We start from the raw sequence: 20,853 nt of genomic DNA on the forward strand, positions 1-20,853 counted from the left end.
AGCTTCCTCCTTCCCCTCCCCACCCCACGCTCCTGGGCAGCCAGACTCGCTGTGTACTCAGCAGCACCAGGATTCAGAGAGGAAGGACTGGGAATGGGGATGTGAGAACCTGGCCAGTGCTGGCCCAACTCTGGACGTCCTTGACTCCTCCCCATACCTCCTGCTCCCAAATCCCATTCCCCTAATCCTCCACCAATGGCCGGACCCAGGCCATCATCATTCTCCCAGGATGCCAGCAGTAGCCTCCCCACAGATCTCCCTGGGCCACACTGGGCCTCACGCTCCTGGGTCCCTTGCCTCACCTGTACCCCCTTTAGTTGCACTTCATACCCCTTCTCCTCCCTCAGCCATCCAACCATGGCTACGGCCAGCCCCCTGCTCCTTCCCCGGCCTTCCCCACTTCGGGGCTTTTGCACATGCTGTGCCCTCTGGCTGAAATGCTCTTTCCCTGAATCTTACCATGGCTGGCCCTTCTGAGACATCACCTCAAAGGGGCTCTCCCAGTTAGGTTCCCCTTCCCCCATCCCTCTCCCATACCTGGGCTGTTTCCTTCATGGAACTTTTGACAGTGTGAGGTTGCCATGTCTTTTGCAGGCAGATGTCTTGTGTTTGTTACCAGCAGGTGAAAACCAGGAGGGGAACGGGACTTGTGTGCGTCCTGGTCCCTGGTGTCCTCAGGACTTAAGCACTTGTTGAATGAATGAGCAAATGAATGAATGAGGTATCGTGTGAATGAGCACACCCGCCGTCCACGACAGTGATTTTGAGTCAGTTGCTTAACTTGACTTTCCCACCTGCCCTCACCACCCCCCCCATGCCAACCTAGCAATCTGTGAAATGGGCAAATAAAACCTGTCTCACCCCCAGAAACTGGGAAGAGTGGTCAGCTCACCTCCAAGCCTGAGCTGCCTCCCCTGTCCCACGCTCAACACTCACCACAGCTGTGTCCCAGCATCCCTCCCTCTTCAGCCACCTACACAGCACCTCCTCCCAGCCGCACCCTGCCCAGCCCCTCCCAGATGTCTTCGGTGGAGCAGCCAGCTCCCACAGCACCCCAGACTCTGGGCAGCACACAATGGGGTGTCTGAGGCCCTGGGCCCGATATGGGCTCCTGGTTGTGGCCCACCTGCTGGCCCTGGGGCTGGGGGCTGTGGTGCTACAAGCCTTGGAGGGACCTCCAGCACACCGGGTCCAGGCCAGCCTCAGGGCTGAGCTGGCCACCTTCCAAGCCGAGTACGGGGCCTGCCTGCCACCTGAAGCACTGGAGGAGTTGCTGGGTGCTGCCCTGGCAGCGCAGGCACACGGGGTCTCCAGCCTGGGCAACAGCTCAGAGGTCAGCAACTGGGACCTCCCCTCCGCCCTTCTCTTCACTGCCAGCATCCTCACCACCACGGGTAAGGCCGCCAGGCGGCCAGGCAGGAGGTGACTCCTGAGGCCATCGTTCCCTGGGGTTCTAGGGGTACAGCCCTTCACCCAGCCCCAGAGTGCCAGATGGAGCCCAGGTCCTATCCGGTCTGACCTCACAGCTTGGGCTCCCCACAGCAAAAGCTCCCCAACTGGTGCCTCCACTTCAGCTGCCAGGAGGGGCGTGGCTTCCCCAGCCCCACCCCCAGGTACCCTTTGAAACCCAGGAGAGCTGCCCAGATCCCAGGGTCTTGAGGTGAGGCAGGGAACAGGATACAGTGGAATGATTTCTTGGGTGGAGGGAAATGGGGGAGAGCCCAGAGCATGTCTCAGGAGAGGGTAGGAGGGAAGACCTCTGGAGGAGGTAGTCCCTGATGAGATGTTGGCCAAGGCAACAAGCGGTGGAGGGATTCCTGGCAGAGGGGACAGCATATACAAAGACCCAGAGAAACGATGCCCCAGGGCCCACAGCCCTGAAGTGGTTTTGTTCTGCAAAGTGCCTAAATATTTTCTTAAGAGAAGCCTGTATTTCCAGCCTCTTTTGGAAAATCAGGAAATCTGTTCTTGCGGAGGCAGAATCCCCTCATTGGCTGGAGTGGAATGAGGCCTGCCCTTTGGGCAGAGCACATGCTCTCCTTCCATCCCAACCCCCACCACTCCCTCTTGCCTCACATCTGGCTCCTGGAGGCATTTGAGTTTGCAACCTCTGGGCAGCTGATCCCATCCTCCCAGCATGTCCTGTTCTCCCACCTCTCCCTGCCTTTGCACAGGCTTTTCCGGCCCCAAATGCCCTCTCTTGTGCACACAGCTTCTCTTGGCACACAGGAGGACTCGCTACACCCCAGGGAAATTAAAGAGTGGGTGACATTCTGCCTGCTGTGAGTTTGCAAGTATTGGCTAAGGGCAAAGCTGAGGAATCTCTCCAAAAGCTGGGGTCCCTCTGGGGCTGGACAGCTAGCTGTTCTCAGAATTTTGCCAGCCCCAAGGGGCCTGAGGATTTGTCTCCTTTAATCCCTTCATTTCCCAGAAGAAAAGAGTGGCCCAGAAAGGTGATGGGATCTTTCTGCACCCCCCCCCCCACCACCACCCGACCCAACATTCCACCCTGGGGAGGGGCCGAGATGGACAGATAGATCACTGGCCTGAGTCGCTCAGGCCATATTGGCCACCAGGGGGCGGCCTGCTGCAGGTGGAGCTGCAGAGGGAAGCATTCCACTCAAGTGTCCACTGTTGCTCTCCCCTCCAGGGTATGGTCACATAGCCCCACTGTCAGGCGGTGGCAAGGCCTTCTGCGTGATCTATGCGGTCCTGGGGCTGCCGGCCTCCCTCGTCCTGGTGGCCACCCTGCGCCACTGCCTGCTGCCTGTGCTCAGCCGCCCAGGGGCCTGGGCAGCGGCCCGCTGGCACCTGGCGCCGGCCAGAGCTGCGCTGCTGCAGGCAGCCGGACTGGGCCTGCTGGTGGCAGGCACCTTTGTGCTGCTGCCCGCGCTGATGCTGTGGGGCCTGCAGGGCGACTGCAGCCTGCTGGATGCCGTCTACTTCTGCTTCGACTCGCTCAGCACCATCGGCCTGGGGGACCTGCTGCCCGGCCGTGGTCGCCACCTGCACCCAGCCCTCTTCCGCATCGGCCAGCTTGCCCTTCTCGGTGAGTGGGTCGGGCCGCCCAGCTGCGTGGGGGATGGGGAGCCTGAACTACAAGCCCCATAAACCACTGGGAGCTAAGCCAGGCATCCTGCCCTAGGGCGAGGTGTGGGGGTCGTGGTCCGCGGACCCCCCACGGCCACCCCACCCCTGTGGCGCTAAGCAGCATGTCGGGTGCCAGCAGGGGGGCGGAAGCATCACCGCACCCCGAGCCACCTTTGCCACACATCTCTTCCCAGGTTACTTGCTCCTGGGGCTCCTGGCCATGCTGCTGGCCGTGGAGACCTTCTCGGAACTGCCCCAGGTCCGTGCAGTCGTGAGGTTCTTCGGGTCCAGTGGCCCTCAGGCTGCTGACGACCAAGGTGGCCTCGTAGCCCAGGACCAACTGGCCCTGAGCGCCCTGCCGCCCGCGGTCCCGGCCGCCGCCCCGCAGCAGGCTCTGGCTTGCTGACAGGTGTCGCGTGGCTGAGTTCAGCTCCTCTGAGCGGAGAAGTTCCCAGGAGGAAGCATTCTGGAGTGTGTGTGTGGGGGGGTGAGCCCCTGGAGATTGTGCGGGGTGCGGGACGGGGGATGCGACCGCAGGGGATACTGCGCTTAAGAGAATAATAAAATGACGAACAAATCCGACTGGCTGTGTTTTCGCTTCTTTCGAAATGGGACTTCCCTGCGCCCATCAACGGCACAACACAACTCCCAGGGCCCCTCCTCCTCCTCCAGGGGCCTTGGGAACGCAACCTGCAGCCTCAGCTCGCCCGGCGAAGCTAGAAGCAGCCCGCCCACCTTCGTTTCCCGACGTAAGCTCCACCCACTTCCGTCTATTGAAAACCCGCGTTGTCCAAGAAAAGGGCCTGCGCCGGGGTGTCCTGCTCTAACTTTATTGCTCACGAGTCACAGGAAGGGCCGGGGCGCCGGGGCCGTGACAACTGACCAAGCATCCCTCTCCCGGCCCCGTGGAGCTAACCAGCGCCGCCCGGGCCGCGGAGGAGGGGCCCTGCGGACGGCTCCTGGGGACCCCCCCCGCCCCCGCCAGCACTGGCGCACACGCTCCCGCGGACAAATAAATACGGGCCGGACGGCGCGGCCGCCCAGCCGCTCCGGTCCGTCCGGGCCCGAGGGGCCGCCCCCACCCCATCCCGCGAAGGGGCGCCCGTGGCCCCTGGCGGCTCCGGTGAAGGCCTGGTCCTCCCGAGCGCAGGCCCCAGGCGGTGCCCGGAAGCCCGCGGCGGGAAAAAGCTGCGGTCAAAGCGGGCCCGGAGAGACCGAAGCCGCCGAGGCGAGGGCCTCCCGGGCCCCGCGAGCCTCAGCTCAGCACGCAGCGCTCGCGCCGGCTCAGCTGCCGGCTCAGCTTGCGGCGTCTCTGTTCCAGCCCGCGTTCCAGGCGCTCGTCCTCCTCCAGGGCGCTGGGGAGGGACGGGGTAAAATCAGCCCCCTGCGTCCAGGCCCCGACCCCCCTAGCCTTCCTCCCTCGCCCCCGTCTCCCTGCACGGGCCCCAGCCCCGCCTCTCACATCCGCTCCCTCTGGTCCAGGTCCCGGACCAGCTCATCGCGTTGGTTCACCAGGGACACCAGCTCCTCCAGTAGAAGCTGCTCTCGGTGCTGCTGGACGGAGGTTTTCAGCCAGTCTGAGGGCGAAGGAGGCTGAGGGTCAGGAGGTGGGGGGCCCCTCTTCGGTCCCGGCTACCCCTTCCCCCGACGGCTCCACGCCCCCACCTTCGACAGCCAGGATGGTCCGCAGCTCCCGGCTCAGCAGCTCAAACCTCCGCTCCAAGTCCTGCTCCTCGATGCTGGGAATGGGGCGGGGGCAGGTCAGGGAAAGGGGGCCCAGGAGGCAGTGCCCATGGCGCTGCCCACCCCCTGACCCCATCCCACCTTGCCTCCTGCTTCTCCCGAGGACGGAGCAACACCCCAGCCCCCAGGCGGCATCACCTTCTTTCCTCTGGCCATGCTCCCATTGTTGGGTGGCAATGCTCTCTCCCCACCCTCACCCCCACTTTCTTTTAAATCAGAAACAATCCAGCAGGAATATTTGAGTGAATTCTACTTGTGACTAAACAGGAAATAAATATTAGGCTATACGGGGAAAGTGGCCCAAAATGCAAAATTGGGGCCAAAACCTCAGTGCCAAGCTATAAAGGCACCGGCTGTCGAGAATTCCCTGTTGGGAACCCAGCTCAGATCTCTCCAGGCCTCAGTTTCCCCTACTGTAAAGAAACAGCGTCAAACTGGGAGACTCAGCCCTGATTTTCCTGAACCACATTTTGTTCTGGGCCTAGATTTTCTCATTAGTAAAAATATCATCTTAAGAGATATAAACTTTATAAGAAATTAGGAGAGAAAACTTTTGTAAGATCGCAGAGCAGCTTTTTAAGATCTTTGTAGAAAGAATAAAGCAATGAAGGGCTCTAACCCAAGCCATTAAAGTTTCTCTGTTCCGCCAGCCCTCACCCCAGGGGAACGTGACTGTCCCCAGGGGCTGGGCCTGGGCCAGGAGTGGGCAGGGCCGGTTTAGTGGAGGCGGGGCCTGGGCCAGTGATGGGCGGGCCTGGGCTGGTGGGGGCGGGGTCTGGGCCCACAATGGGCCACCACTCACAGCAGCTGCAGCTGATCCTGCCTCCGGATGAGAGCATTCTTTTTGTTGACCAGCGTGAACCATTCCTGGATCAGTATCTCCTCTTGCAGCTTGTCAGCACCTGCACCGAGCCAGGGTGGTCACCAGGACTGCCACCCATCCCAGTGCCAGGAGCAGAACGCCTGGGGATTGGGGAGGGGGCTTGCTCCTTATGGCCTTCCAGAAGCTAGAACGAGCCCAGCTGTAAAAGGGGCATGGCACCCCGCACCTCCTCCTAAGGTCGGGAAGGACCCCAGGGCAGGGCACATCTGGTGACATGTGTCAGGGAAGGGACCCCGGATGCCTGCACCACCTGACTCCATGAGGCTCCTCAGCTGTTTCTCCACTTCAGCCGCCCGCCCATCGATCTGCCTCTGCTCCTGTTCCAGGGCCTGCAGCTCAGCGCACACGTACTGACTTGTGTCCTGGAACCGCTGCTGGGGGGTGAAATGGGGACGAGGGGCAGAGTGGGCTCGGCCCAGGTCCCACCTAGGAAGGGCCTGCCCTTAGCACCTCCCACCTCTGCCCTCCTTACCAGCCCGGCCTCCTCGCCTGGGCTTGGGGGTTGCTCCTCTGATGGGGGGCTTCCACCTGCAAACAGAGACGACACTGATGCACCCCCAACTGACTAGCTCTCAGAAAAGTCCCCAGCCCTGGATTAGTGGGCAGCTTACACCGAGCTGTTCCCGCCCCTACAAATCTACTCACCAAGGGGAGGCTGGGGGGCTGCAGTGGGAGCTGGTCCAGGGGCAGGGCTGGGCTCAGGGCTAGGGCCTTCCTGTGGATGAAGGGACTGGTGAGAGCTGGGAGGGATTCCCCAGCAGGCCCCCCTCCCAACAATGCACAAGGAGACCTCAATCCCAGACCCTCCCACTGCTGGGGAGAAGTGCCACCTGGAGCAAAACCCACAGGCCTTAGCCTGAGCTCCGCCCTCCCTTGCCCTGTGGTCCTGGGCCAGTCCACACCCACTCACAGGGCTATGGTGAGAGTTGGGGGGATAAAGGTGTGAAGGGCTCAGAGTGGCCCTCTCCTCCCCCCTCACCACCTCTGACTCCTGTCTGCTGGTGCTGGCACCTTTTTTACCGCTGGGGACCCCACAAGGTGATGCTGAGCTGAGCTGAACTGAGCTGACTGCAGCTCCAGCTTCACACATCTCCTAGGCAACCCTAAGCCAGCACCTCTACCTACCGGCCAATAGGGGGAACCCTCCCACCTTATTAATTCCCATGCCGGGTGGCCTCTGTCCTCTTCATACGACACTCAGGACAAGGCAGTTTAGCTGGAAGTACAGATTTCAGACTGGAAATGTAGGGCTGGTCCTAAATGTGCCCTGCCCCTGGATGCTTGCTGGGATTGGGGGCCCAACTTTTGGCCTGGCCGTCAGCCCTTACAGCCACCTTTCTGGGTGGGTGACAGGTAGGGGGACACCTTGAGCTGCTCACCGTCCACCCCACCCTGCACCTCTGTGAGTGGCAGCCCTGGACACCCCAGCTCGGGAACCTTCTCCTCCCACCTGGCTCATGTCCTCACCGGCTTCCATCCCTGCCCTGCCTGCTCACCTCAGGCCACAACCGAGGGCTCTTCCTAAAACCCGCCCCCAAGGCGCCCTTCCTCCGCCCCCAGCCTGGCTGCCAAGGCCTGTTGCCTGCTCCAGCCTCAACTCTCCTTCTACCCACCCCGCCCTGAACCCCAGCTAGACACCACCCTCCAAGCACAGTGATAGACTTTCAGTTCCTTAAGCAGTTTCCTCTTGGACTGCCCAGTCTAACTCGGCCTTTGTTGTCCGGCTCGGCTCTCCCTCCCCCAGAGCCTCTTTTAGGCTCCCACACCTCTCTTTGCCGCCCTCCCTGAACTTCTTTGGCTCCCGAAGCCTCCCCAGAGCTGCAAGCCGGACAGCTGCTCCTTCCATGGCCTCCTGGGCCTCCCCCAGACACAGCTCTGACCCTCACCCCGCCCTGGCCGTCGGTTGTGTCTGTCTCCCTGATTGGAGGCTGCCCCTGCACACAGAGCTAGGCCCAGTGTGGGCAATGATTAAAAATAATGGCTGATATCTAGTGCTCGTTTTTGTGCCAGGCACTGTTCAAGGCACTTTCCCTGTATCGACTCATTTAGTTCCTCCGTGAGGGATTCTATTACCCTCCCATTTTATAGATGAGGAAATTTTGGTTGTCAGAGAAGGAAGAAGAGGGCCAGGGACGAGGTTCACACGGGCTGGACTGGGGCCCAGGGCGTCTCATCCAAAGTTTTGTTCCCAGGCTTGCCCGCCAACTTGCTATGTGCCTCCGGGCCAGTCACACCCACTGGGAACTCTGTTTGTGTCCTTAAATATGAATGTAAAATGGGGACAAATCCCAGCCCTGTGTAAGCTGGGGGACTGCAGGACCCCAGAAAGGTATCTGGGCCAACACAAAAAAACTCCCATTTATTTTGACAACAGCCTGAAGCAGCCTCAACGCTATCTTGCAAAAGGGTTTTCATACACTCCCCTTTCATCCTCAGAGAGGTTAAGTGGCTTGCCCAGGGTCACACAGCCAGTAAACAGTGGTAGGCCCAGCAGAGGGTGCCTAGGAATCTGGGTTCACACCTGTGTCCATTCCCTTTGACCCTGTCTTCATCTCCCTAAGCTTCAGTGTTCCCACCTGTAAAACGGGGTAATGGTTCCTCCAGGAAGGGGCATGGTGAGAAGTAAATGAGGGGGTGTAGAGACAAAGAGAAAACACTCCACTGACAGTCCCAGGAGCTGCCGGCAGGCAAAAGTAGGCAAGTAGAGAAATCTCAACCTCAGCAGTAAGTGAATTTACTCACACCCAGTCCTGATGGTAATTCCAAGTAATGCTTCCTCATGTCTGACCCTAATTCCTCTTTCTATATCCGCCTGAGTGGCCCCTCCTCTAGGCAGCACCACTGCACCCTGCCCTCCTCATGCTTCAGCCCCACCCCAGCTGCAGGGTGCCTGACCTCATTCCCCACCACCCAGGCCCCATCCTCTCCCACTGCATACATAAAGCATGGGGGATGGGGATGGCCAATAAGGAAGGGCCCCATCCAGCCTCACGGGTCAAATATCTCCTATCGGACAAGGGCTGGAGAAAAGCTGGCGTTGGAAGAACCAGAGGCTGGGCCTTGAACCCAGGAGGGTGGCGGATGGAGCTACCCCTTTAAGATTTAAAGAGCCACTGATACAGCTTAATGGGGCTGTGGCCAGAGGCTGATAGTTGTATGGGTGGCTGTGTCCTGTCTATCACATATCCATGGGTGCCTCCTGTGTCCTCTGTCTCACTCACAGAAATAATCCTGTGCTCTCACCCTGGCATTCAAGGCTCCTGCTCTACTAGCTGGCCTCATATCCACTCTGACCTCCTGGGAGATGGTCAGCAGTTTCCTAAATGAGACCTCAGCTTCCCTACAGCCACATTTTTGCCTGTGTGGGTCCTTCCACTTGAGAACTGTCCCCTCCCATTTCTCACCTGGGAAAACCTGCCACCTAATCAAAAGTGTTCAAATGGCTGCTTCTTCCAGGAAGCCTTTCCTGATTCCTTTCCTCCTTTCCTCTTGAACTCAGGGGTCACCCCTGGGCAGGTGAAAACCTGAAAAACCCTGACAGAGCTGTCCCTGCTCTGTCCCTGCTCTACACTGTCACATGTAGTGCAGTGCAGTGGGTGGAGCCCCAGCTGGAAAGCATGTGGGTGGCCTGGATTTTAGTGAGTATGAGTCCCTGAGCAAATCCCAAAGCCCCATCTAAGACCATCTCCCCTTCTGTTTAACAATGGTTTGTCACCCTCATAGCCTCCAGCCTGAGACCTGTTGGGGATAGGATAGGAGGTCCCAGCAGGGCCTCCCACCTCCAAATCCCCTTTATCAGAAAGGAGAGAGGAAAACCCAACATCTAAGATTAAAGATGCAGGTCAGAGCATTTTAGGGATGGGAGGCTCTGGAAAGTCCCCCTTTGAGGGTAGGAACCTTTCCTCCGGGGAAGTGGGGTGAGGTGGTTGCTATTAGCAACCCCACAAGCAGCATGGAAAGAAACACCTGAACCCACTTAACAGTCTGCAAAGCAAGGCTGAGCTTTGTGGTTCACAGCAGGCAGCCTCCTGGGAACTTCCTACTGCAGTCTGTGACTCCCCCAAGCATTAAAACCCATTAGAATCTATGGCAAGTCTGACAGCAAAGCCCGGGACCCTGCTCCTCCGCAGCTCTCCTGGGTCTGACAGGTGCTGCCTGCATATGCCCCCCCGACGGGGAGCTCACTACCTTACCAGGACGCTCCTGCAAAGCAAGGCGGCTCCTTGGACGCCCAGATGAGTCCCATCGTCCCCAAAATCGCCACTCCCTGCCCTCGGGGCCCCTCAGGATCCGGCAGCTCCTCCGCCTCCCCCACCACGATCCCCCACCCCCCACCGCCGCGCCGCCGGGTGACACTCACTGCCGCGGCAGCCCCTGAGTCCGGGTCGTCCACGGAGAAGGAGTTGCTGTTGCGCAGCCGGGAGCGCCTTTTCTTCAGCAGGTCGGCGTCGCGCACGTGGGAGAAGGAGCCGTGCGCGCGCGGCGGGGGCACGGGCCCCGGCTCCCCGTTGACCGACTGCCGTCGCAGCCTCACGCCGCCGCCAGGGGCCGCCGCCGCCGCCCCGTTCACCACCAGCCCTTCGGCCGGGAGCGCGCGGGCTCCGGGGCCGTCGACAGGGGCCTCCGCGGAGCGCGCCTCTGGGACGGCCTCGGCCTCGCGGTCCTTCCGGGCGCCGCCCGCGTCCGCGCCCCTGGCGGCCGCCTCGGGGGCCGCGCCGTCCCCCGGGTTCGAGGCCTCCTTGGACGCCCGGGGCTCCTTGGGTGCCTCGGCCCCGTGCTCGCGCAGCCGCTGCGCCAGGTGCCCGGCGTCCAGCTCGTCCGGCGGGCCCGGGTGGGCGCTGCCCACGCGGTAGGTGCCGGCGCCGCCGCCGCCCTCCAGCTGCACGAGCTGCAGCTCCTGGCCGGTGCAGAAGGCGCGGATCTGGCACAGGTACGTCATGACGATGAGCTTGTCGGGCACCGACAGCAGGACCATGTCCGCGGGCTCCAGCAGCCGCGAGACGCCCAGGGCCGCGAAGCCATCGAAGGCCTAGGAAGGGCGCGCGTGGGGTCAGCGGAGACCGCCGGGGAGGGCGTTACCCAGCAACGCCGCGGACCGCCTCCACCAGGAGGGGCCCAGCGACATCCACGCAGGGGTTGGCTTGGCAACGCCTCCCCCTTCACCTAGCAACAGGGACCACCCCTCGCGTTACCTAGCAACTGCCCACATCGGCCACCCCCTGTTACCAAAGGGTGGTTTCGGAAAAAACGTCCAGGGAAAATATGCTTTACCAAAAAAAAAAAAAAAAAGGAAAAGGAAAATCACATTTTAATGGCCAAAAGGGCCAAAAGTGGCAGTATTTCCAAAAGCCACTGCTGGAGCTCTGTACCCAGATTCCTCTCTTATAAAGCAGAGGGAATGCCAAAGCTCAGCCCCAAGGCCAGGCTCTCGACTTTTCCCTGCAGGCATTACTGCCCCCCTGCCCCATCTCACCTGTTTGTTGTTCTGTTTGATGTTGAGTGGGTCCAGGGCGCTATAGTTGCTGCAGAGAGAATAGGGGTCAGAGGCCTTAGGGTCTGGATTTCCACTGCCCTCCCTGCAGCCTCCCCCCATTCCTTCCCGGCCCCTCTGGCAGCTCACATCTTGTCCGGGTAGAATCTGTGCAGGATGGCGCAGAAGGCCAACCCATTGCGCCAGGATGTGGTGAAGTTGGTGATGCGGACGCCACGGTAGCCGGCGGTGACCTCCTGGCACCACTCCAGCAGGGACTGGCTGGAGCTAACCAGGGCAGGTGGCACCTGGGGACACAGGGAGGGTGGGGACTAAGGGGATGTATACCTGGGACCTGTGCCCACTGCCCCTCGGTGAAGCCAGGCCTGACACAAGACAGCCCCAGCTCTGGGTTTGGAGGGGTCATGAGAGGCCGCTGGCCAGAGCCTGGGGCCTGGCAAAAGGGTTTCCAGCTCCCAGGTTATCTGCCATGGCCACCTAAAAGGTCAAGTGGCCCCCAGGCAAGACCAGAGGTCACCAGCAGCCCACAAAACCAGCAGAGGGGTGTCCAGCTCCATGCTGCCCAGGGAAGACAGGGTGGAGGGGGGAGCCAGAGCATTCTGGGGGAGAGGGGGGTGAGGGGGCTCCTAGGAGCTGAGCCCCCTGCCCCACGCCATCCCAGCCGACCAGGTGGGTCCATGCAGAGCCGCCGTTCGCTCAGCCTGAGGTTAGTGGGAAGCAGCAGACTGGCCCTCGGCGGCCCCCGTCCCTACCTGGCTGCCCGGCAGCCTCCTGTCCTCTTCAGGCTCCTCTGGGGAAGAGGCCCCCGAGGGCCTGGCCACTGCAGCCCCTGCCCCGGAGGCCACCTGCGCTGCGCTCAGGCTGGCCTCAGGGGGGCGTCCCTCAGCTTCATTTTCCTTCTTGGGCCCCAAGACCCCTGGCTCTGATTCCTTGGCCTCAAAAACATCAGATTTGTTCTCCGGAGGCCCCAAAGTCTCAGTCTGTGCTTCCTGGGCCCCCAAAACTCCAGGTTTGGCCTCTGAGATCCCCAAAACCCCAGCCTCTGCCTCCTGGGCTTTCAAAACTTTGGCCTCTGCCTCCCGTACTCCTGAAATCTGTGCCTCTGCTTCCTGGGACCCTAAAAGCTCAGGTTTAGTGGCTGGGGCCCTTAAAGACTCACATTCAAGGGCCTCCCAAACCCCAGCCTCTCCCTCCTGGACCCCCAAAATCGCAGCCTCTGCCTTCTCAGCCTCTGAAAGGATAGTTTCTGTGTCTTGGGTTCCCAGCACCTCAGCCTCTGACCCTGAGACCCCTAAATACCCCACCTCTGGCTCATCAGCCCCCAGCCCAGTCTCAGCCATCCCAGCCTCTATCCCTGGGACTCCTGAACCCCAAACCTCTGTTTTCCAGGTTCCCAGTATCTCAGACTCTGCTCTATCAGTTTCAATCCCTGAAACACCTGAATCCTCAGTGGCTCTCTCTTGGGCCTCCCATATCTTTTTCTCTCCTCTCCCAGCCTCTATCTCGAGGCCCCCTGAAAGTCCCACCTCTGTTTCATTGGCCCCCAACATCTCAGTCTCTGCCCTCCTAGCCACTGTCCCTGAGATTCCTAAACCCCAAGCTTCTGTTTTCTGGGTTGCCAGTACCTCAGCCTCTGCCATCCCAATTTCTATGCCTGACAGCTCTAAATCTCTCACTTCTATCTCCTGGACCCCCAATACTTCAGACTCTGCTGTTCCGGCCTCTAAGCCCAGGGCCCCTGAATCCTCCAGCTCTGTCTCCTGGGTCCCCAATACTTCAGAACCTGCCACCCCGCTCTCTATTCCCAGGACCCTTGTATGCCCTTCTGCCTCCCAGACCCCCATATCCCTAGATATCACGCCCTGGTCAGCTGCTGGGGGGCACCCCTGGCTTATGCTCACCTGGGGCCTGGTGTTTGCTGCTCCAACAGAGGGGCCCTGCTCCAGGCTTGTCCCCCCAACACCAGGGGCTCCACCCCTCACCTCTATGCCTGCTCTCTCCTGGCCTGCATCCGCCCTGGCCATCTGGACACCACCAGGATGCCCGAAGCACCTGGCAGGTTCTGCTGGGGGTGGGCTCGAGCCTGTGGGAGCCTCTTCCCTGGTCCCAGCCCCCACCTTCCCCTGAGACCCCCTTGGAGGGGCCTCAGGAGTCCCCTTCAGTTCTGCCTGAGGCATCACCCCTGTGACCTCTGGTCCCTTAGTGTTCACATGCCTCACATTTGACCCCTGCTCAGCCTCTACTTGACTCACTTCTGAACTCTCTTTTACCTCCCTAACTCTGACCACGGACCTCTTCGTGTCCACCTCCCTGACTCCTGGCCCCTGCTCGGTGTCCACCCCGCTGGCCTCTGGCCTGGCCTCAGTGACCCCCTCCTCATCCTTGGGTCTCTGCTGTCCTGATGGGTCTCTGGGGCCTCTGTCCTCAATGCCCAGACCCGGCCCACCCCCCTGGGCCTCTGTCCCTTCCTGAGGACTTGCAGGAGGCTGGGCCTCCCCAGCAGAACCCACTCCTCCTGGGGCAGCCCCTGAGGCTTCGGGGGCCTCACTCTTCCCCTGTGGGGCTGGGGGCCAGGGGGCATCAGGGCCTTTCCGGAGCCGGGGGGCTGGGTTGGGGACCACATCCTGGCCTTGCTGCTTTGGGGACCTGAGAAGAGAGCAGGAAGGGGTGTGGGGGGTGGGTGGGAATGCATTAGCTTCCATTCCCAGTCCCACCCCCACCTTTCACATGGCTGGGAGTTGGGGGGCCGGGCTGGTCCCCACACTCACCGCATCTCCAGTGGGGTTTCCGGGGGCCTGGAGGCCTCAGGCCCTGCCTGGCCCCCGACTGTGGTAGCTGCCTCTGACCCCTGGCCCCGGGAGGCCCTGGCGGGGGGCGTGGGGGCACTCACAGGGGCTGGGCTGGTGTCTTTGGCCCTAGAGGAGCTGAGAGCTGGGGAGAAAGGAAGGAGGGGAGGTGCTGAGGCCTGAGCTATGCCACCCAGGGCTCAGTGCCCTGACCAGCCCCAACCTGGGCCTCACCTGCCTGCTGGGGGTGCAGTCGGCCCTCCTCTTCCTCCTCACAAAGTGTCTTCAGCTCCCGAGAGGGATCTGGGGAAGGGGGGCACGGTAGGGGAAGGCAGAGTCAGCCCGGGCAGGCCGCACAGGTCTGACCCCCTCCCCCCATGAGAGTGCAGGGCCTACCTGGGAAAGGCCCCAGCCTCAGGACACCGCCCCGGCCTGCGAGAAGAGACAGGCCCACAGATGCAGAGAGAGAGAGAGAGAGAGAGAGAGAGAGAACCACAGTGGTAGAGACGGAGAAAAAGCCTTAACAAGCAAAAGGGAGGGAGAAGCACTGAAGGCAGGGGCAGCCCCCTCTCCAGGCTTTCAGCCCGGCTGTCTTAGTTCAGCTACAGGACCGGGCAGGCCCCCACCCAAGGGTGAGAGGAGGGCCGGGGTCATGGGGAGGCACAGGGAACCCAGGCTGCAGGACTCAGCCGAGGACCCAGACTCTCACAAGGACCAGGGGCCCAGCTTGGGCCATCAGGGCTGCTGGGCAGGTCGGGACTACCCTGGGGGGTCGGGAGTGAGCTCTCGGGTCCCAAACATGTGCAAGCTGGCCCTGCCCCAATGCAGCATGTAGCTTGTGGCCTAGGTTACCACCCCCCTCGGTGGTGGTGGGTGGACCCACCTGGCTGGGGGACACGGACCCCTGGACCATTAGCTTCCTCCTCGTCACTCTCAGCAAAGTCATCCAAGTTGCCCACATCACTAGGCTTGACACTCATGAGACTCGCAAGACTCTGCATGTCATCATCCCTGAGGGTCAGAGGTCAGAGGTGAGGCCGGGGAGGTCAGGGATCGCGGGCCAAGCATGGGGGGGGTGGGCACTCACGTGGCACGGCCCTCCCGCAGCAGCACCCCCGAGAGCGTGAGGCTCAGCTCGGCGTGCACTACTTTCACCGACTTGGGCTTGAGCCGCAGCCGCAGTGGCACCTGGGCAGGCACGGGCCCTGCATGGCGAGCCAGGTCCACTTCGGCCGTGGCTAGCACCTTCCGCTGCCCCTTGGTCTCCTACGGGTCAGAGTGGGGCGTGCAGGAGTCTCAGCACTGCCCCAGAGCCTTGGGACCCCAGCCCCCGGCTCACTGCAGCCCGCCCCGGCCACTCACATTCTCAATGACAAATGTCCACTCTTTGGCCTCATACTGGTCCACGTGGGGGTCCTGGGAAAAGGGAGCATTAGTGAGTGCAGGGGCTGCCGGAGTGGAGGCAGGGCAGAGAGAAGAGCATGTTGTGGCTCAAGGGATGCTTGGCCGGGGCGCTTGCTGTGCTGCTCCCTCTTCCTGGGATGCTCCCCAGCCTCCAGATCCCAGCTGCCTTTCATTCTGCATGTTTTGGTTAGATGCCACCTCCTCCAAAGAGACCTCCTGGACCACTGAATAGTTCCTCTGTGATTCCTGGCCTCATCCTTTGTTCTTTCCAATGTGGATGGATAACGCAGTGGGGGACACCCCCACCCCCGCACCCCATGGCTGCCTGGGGTTGCAATTGCCCACCCAATCCCATCTCTGCTGGGGGGCTGGAGACTCACCCTGTAGAGGGTCACAGAGATGTCCACGTTCTCAGGTACCAGCCACACCACGGTGCCCCGGTATGGGTTCTGGATGCCTGGCTGCCAGCTGTGGGCCTACAATGGGCAGTCAGAGCCCCCTCTGCCTCCTGGCCCTCCCTCCCCTAAGCTCCTTACCCCCAGCCTTCACCTCATCTTCTGCTCCCTTCTGAGGATTCTAATGTGAACTTGAACTTGACTCCGCCCCCCCACCAGCCCTCACCCACCTTCCCTGCTACCTGCATACCCCACTCCCTACTGCTAGCCCCCCCCAACCTAGACCCCGGGTTGACGGCCCCGACCTTGGAGCAGATGCGTCGGTTCCGCCGGGTCCATACCACCACCAGCTTGTCCGGCTGCCTGGAGCGGGGGGACACGGGCAAGGGGCTGCTCAGTCGGGCCCCCCCAGCCTCCCAGTCTCCCTCCCGTTCTCCCTTAGTTCTCTTGGGGTCTGCTTTCAGCCAGGGCCCCCTTGCCCCCGCCAGGGGGAGGCCCGGCAGCCCCTTATCTGGGACCACAGGGTGCAGGGTGGGGCTGCTGGGGCAGGGTGGGGCCCGGGGCAGGAGGGCAAAGGCCTGGACGGCGTGGGCTGGCAGGGGTTATTTGGAAAGACAGGAAAAGACACAGACAGACAGACACAGACAGGGACAGACAGGCATATACAGAGCCAAACAAAAGATACACAGTAACACAGCCAGGACCAAGCAAGACACGGGGAAAGACGAAGCCTGGGAGAAAAAGAAGTGCATTCCCTTGCAAGCATGAGCAGAGCCCACTCTCGGCCCTGCCGGGTTCTGGGGCCTGACCAGCGCCAAGAGGAAGAGGCCAGACCCTGCCCGTGGGGGCTCTTTCTGGAACTCAGGGCAATGGAGGAAGGGGAAGAGTGTCAGCCAAGAAGGAAAACAAATTAACAAGTTAACTTTGGGGAGCAATAAATACCAGGGAGATAATGAAACAGGGACAGGTGTGAGAGAGCCGCGGGGTCTCCTTGAGGCTGGGTGTGGGGGGAGCCCTCCCTGAGTAGGGACATGCTGGGGGGTGGAAGGGGCCAGGTGAGGACCCCGAGAAAAGAAACGCCAGGCAGAAGGAATGGCAAGTGCACGGAGCTGATGTTGCAGGGTTGGGGGGAGAAGTAGAACGAGGGGCAGAGGGTGGGAGGTGAGGTCAGAGAAACTGCAGGTCAGCGGGTCACTGGATCGCCCACTCTACCCCTGCCCAGGGGCCTGCTATGCCCGGGCCCTTGCTGGTCAGCCATGAGCCCACCTCCCAGAGCCAGAGCCCCGGACCACCACTCTGCAGGGAAATGCTGACAGCAGAGATCATGGGGTCACTGAACACCACCACAGCATCAGAGAGGGCTTCCAGGAGGTGGCATTTAAACTAAACAGCAGATGTCAGACTCTGAGGAGAGACAGGGACACAGGGAGACAGAGACAAGGTGAGAGGACAGCGATGGCTGCACAGGGCCCAGCTGCAGGAGGGCAGGGGCGGCGGAGGGGAAGAGCAGGCTGAGAGCGGCCCTCTTTGCTGCTACCCCAGAGGCTCGGGTTTGCCGCTGCCCCTCTAGAGGCTGAGCCAGTTCAACTGGCTCTCCTGCTAGTCTCAGATGATGCAGAGGCCCAGAGAGGTGTAGGGGCCAGGCAGGGTCACACGGCCAAGCCTAGAGCCCGCTGGTCAGGATCCACATTGCCCTCCCCAATTCCCAAATGCAGGCGATGGCTAGGCAAGAGAAGCCATAGGGCCTTCACAGAAAGGGGAAGCAGCCAGGGGTGCGTGGGGAGGGCGGGGCCTGGCCTGGCAGCCTGACTCAGACTCCTCCCCGGGAACTGCGACCTGGGCAGGGGCGGCTGCCTGGCCTGGGCTCCAAGCTAAGGCCCAGGAGGCCCTGCCCGCCACCTGTGACTCAGCCACGGAGACACTGCCCGCACCCTCCGCCTGCAATCCAGGACCGTGCCCAGTGCCTCCCCTGGCCTCACCCAGGGGCTGCGGGGGCAGAAGCCAGAGGCCAGGGTTCAAGTCCCAGCCTGGTGCTGTGTGACCCCCCAACCAGCCCCCGACCTCTCTGGGTCTCTGCCAAACAGAGTGATCAGCCCCTGGCAGGCGCGACATGGGCAAGACCAGGGATGTGGCAGCTGCCCAAGGGACCCTGGCCTCCTGCTTGCTCCCCTCCCCTTGGCCTCTATGGTCCCTTCCTAACCCGGGCCCTTCCCCTTGGGAGCCTAAATTTAGCCCCACCTGGTGGTGAGGCCCTCACAGCTGTGCCCTAATCCCAGCGAGGGAAGCTGACACCACTGAGCTCATATATTTAGTGCGTGACGCAGGGGGCTGTGGCAGCTGCGGGTGGCGGCATGCAAACAGGCCCTTGGAAGTCTGGGCCAGGGCCTGCACCCCCCCTCATGCCTGCAACCCCCAACCCCAACCCCCGCCCCTGGCCCTCACCTTCAGGGCCCGCAGGCCCCTTTAAGCTGCTCCCGCCTCCCTCCTCATCCCTCCGGGTGCTCAGTTTCCCCTTTTAAGGACATTTCACAGCCTTTTCCAGCCTCCAGCGTCCACTCCCGCTGAAGCGAGTGGGGGGGCGGGTTCCACCGGCTCAACAAGGGGGCCACATCCTCAATCTCAGCTGGCCGAGGGGCACCGAGGCTCCTGCTCACCACCCGCAGACCTCAAAACTTGCTGCCTCTCCCCATGCCACCCGGGACGTCTCTCTGGCTGGGGACATGTGGCCTCCCTGCCCCCAGTCCTGAATGCAGGAAAGTAGGGGCCAAGACAGAATTCCCAAGCTTGGAGGTCTGGGACCCCACTCCCCCAAAGCTACCCACACCCCCAACTCTAGGGTCCCACAAGCAGCATGGGTAAGTTCCATACTTAATGAGGGACCCTCCGGCCTTTGGGCTGGGGGCAGGGTATACTGTGGCGTTCCGAAGGCCGACAGAGTCCCACCCAGTCTGGGGAGACCCCCAGGCCACCCCCGCCCCCACTCACCATTTCTTGGTGCATTCCACCACCAGCTCGTGGTAACAGGCCACAAACTGGAACTTGGCGGCCCGCTTGCCCACGCGTTGCAGGCGCTTCCACACCGAGGTCATGGTCCCCGCCGCCGCCGCCGCCGCCGCCCGCTCCTCAAGCCCGGGGCCACCGCTGGCCCGCGACCGCTGGCCCGGCCCGGGTCCCCATGGCCCCCGGGGCCGCTATCCGCGCCGCCCGCCCCGTCCGTGCGGCCGCGTCCGAGACTCGGACCCAGGACCGCGCCGCCGCTGGGGCCCGCCGGGGAGTCTGGCCGAGTCGGTGGGGTCGCTGGGGCGCGTCGGGTCGCGAGCGCGGTGAACGCGCCGTTTCCTGGAGCCGCACCCCCGACGGAAGGCGGGCGGGGCTCCCGCGGGGCGGGGGCCGGGGCGGGAGCGCGGGGGGCGGGGCGGCCCGGCTTCCGGAGCCTCGCGCGGCCACCGCTGTGGGGGGCCGTCCGGACCGCAGCGCCCGCCCCGTGCGCGCCGAGGCGAGGTGGCTGCGCCCGCGGGGACATTGCCACCGCTGCCCGGGCCGTCTCCCTTCCTGCTGCACCCGGGGAGGTATGTACCAGTGGCCCCATTTCACAGGCTGGGCAAACAGAGACCCGGAACCGGTAAGGGACTTAGCCAGGGTCGCACAGTTGTCCAGTTGTCACCCCGCGTCTTAGCCAGAGCAGAGCCTGTCTCCTTGGCTGTCCGGTGACAAGATAGTTCCCGCCTTCCCAAGACAACCCTGACTTCCAACCAAATGTGTGATCTTGGGCAAAGTATTGACACTCTGAGCCTCAGTTTCTCCATCTGTTAAATAGGGGTAATGAAAGTTTCTGCCTTTACGAGAGTGTTGAGCCGATGAATGGTTAATTAAATGTTCAAAAGCATTTCGCCTGGAGCCTGGGTGATTTTGCGAGGACTCAGGACCTGGAATCCGTTATCACAGACCGTAAAGTGTGTTTGTTTACACTTCCTGCCCGGGGAAGCCTGCCCCAGGCGGCAGCCAGCGTCCCCGCGCGCCTGGATTAGAGCCCTTCCTGCCACCGGGCCCAGCATGGCAATGAGTGGCTGCAGGACCAGGCCCCGAGGTAGGTAGCTGCCGGTGCTCTGCATGGTTGGGGAGCGGAGAGCAGCCCGTGCCCCATAAATACTCGGTTGGAACCAGAGAGTGAGTGCCTGGAGTGTGAGCTGGGCTGTTCTCCTGGTGGCAAGTGTGTGCAGCAGGGGGTGGGGGGTGGGCTGCCAGCAGGCCTGAGTGTGCAACGTCCCCCTCAGGACAGTGTAGCGGTGTTGTGTAGGTGCCTGAGCACTGTGTCCCCAAATGTGCAGGCTCCTTCCAGGTGGCCCTGACACTAGGGTCCCGGAGGAGTGATCCCAGGTCTCCTTTCTGTAAGTCTTTTTACAGCCCTAAAGGTTCCTAACAGGTTGGGGAGCTGGGGCGCAGTCTAGGTGAGACCAAGTGTGGAAAGAGAGTGCCTGGACCCCCCACCACCCCTCCCACTGCCACCACCAGTAGTCTCTGGCCTGTCCCCATCTCCCTGCAGGGAGGCCTGGGGCACCTCGCCCCTTCTGCCTCTGTAGCGCTCCCCCCCCATACACAGGGCACTGGGTACCGGCCTTTTCCTGGCGACGCGGGACCCCTCTCCCGCCGAGGGGCCTCTTGGTCCGCCGGCCCCGGCCCACCCATTTCCTGTGCTGCCCCAACTCCGCCCCGACTCGGAGTGGAAAGTTTCGCTCCTCAAGATGGGCGGCTCCCTCCCCTTCCTTCCCGGCCGGCTGGGAAAGCCCAGAAAGTTGGGGAAAGGGGGTTGGGCTGAGACCGCTGGCCCGAAAGGGGAAGTGACTCGCCCGCAGTCACACAGTGGCCGTGGCGGGGCTAGGCCCTGCTGGCCCTGAAAGTTCCCCAACCTCGCCCCGGCGCGGGGATTCGCAGCAGCGCGGCCAGGCCTTTCCTCTACTCGGGGCCCAGGGCGCCACCTGCCGGCAGAGCGGGGGGGGGGGGGGGGGGGGGGGGGGGGGGGGGGCGCACTTGGCCGAAACGCCACTATCTTCCCGTCCCAGA

The 20,853-nt window shown here is 62.2% G+C and overlaps 2 protein-coding genes across 6 annotated transcripts; one reads left to right on the forward strand and one right to left on the reverse strand.

The window, feature by feature from the left end:
• Positions 1-171: 171 nt before the first annotated feature.
• On the forward strand, positions 172-3,667 carry KCNK7 (potassium two pore domain channel subfamily K member 7). The gene is made up of 3 exons (XM_077115723.1): positions 172-1,394; positions 2,651-3,049; positions 3,285-3,667. Exons 1-3 carry the CDS (start codon positions 1,076-1,078, stop codon positions 3,494-3,496), a joined length of 930 nt encoding a protein of 309 aa, XP_076971838.1. The 5' UTR covers positions 172-1,075; the 3' UTR covers positions 3,497-3,667.
• A 237-nt stretch (positions 3,668-3,904) lies between these two features.
• EHBP1L1 (EH domain binding protein 1 like 1) lies at positions 3,905-18,908 on the reverse strand. Of its 5 annotated transcripts, none has more exons than XM_077115715.1 (19): positions 18,778-18,908; positions 16,098-16,155; positions 15,778-15,873; positions 15,356-15,409; positions 15,081-15,259; positions 14,877-15,004; positions 14,228-14,296; positions 13,976-14,138; positions 13,718-13,853; positions 11,337-11,494; positions 11,190-11,238; positions 10,077-10,745; positions 6,362-6,431; positions 6,189-6,244; positions 5,967-6,090; positions 5,636-5,735; positions 4,756-4,829; positions 4,553-4,667; positions 3,905-4,445 (listed from the first exon to the last, which is right to left on the reverse strand). In XM_077115715.1, exons 1-19 carry the CDS (start codon positions 18,879-18,881, stop codon positions 4,346-4,348), a joined length of 2,502 nt encoding a protein of 833 aa, XP_076971830.1. In that variant the 5' UTR covers positions 18,882-18,908; the 3' UTR covers positions 3,905-4,345. The 5 variants fall into 5 exon arrangements, with proteins under 5 accessions (XP_076971830.1, XP_076971829.1, XP_076971828.1 ...); XM_077115714.1 differs by having other exon boundaries at positions 13,109-13,853; XM_077115713.1 differs by having other exon boundaries at positions 5,967-6,087; positions 11,960-13,853.
• Between the last annotated feature and the right edge of the window lie 1,945 nt (positions 18,909-20,853).

The sequence above is a fragment of the Tamandua tetradactyla genome, chromosome 9 (assembly GCF_023851605.1).
Source record: "Tamandua tetradactyla isolate mTamTet1 chromosome 9, mTamTet1.pri, whole genome shotgun sequence".
Lineage (NCBI taxonomy): Eukaryota > Metazoa > Chordata > Mammalia > Pilosa > Myrmecophagidae > Tamandua > Tamandua tetradactyla.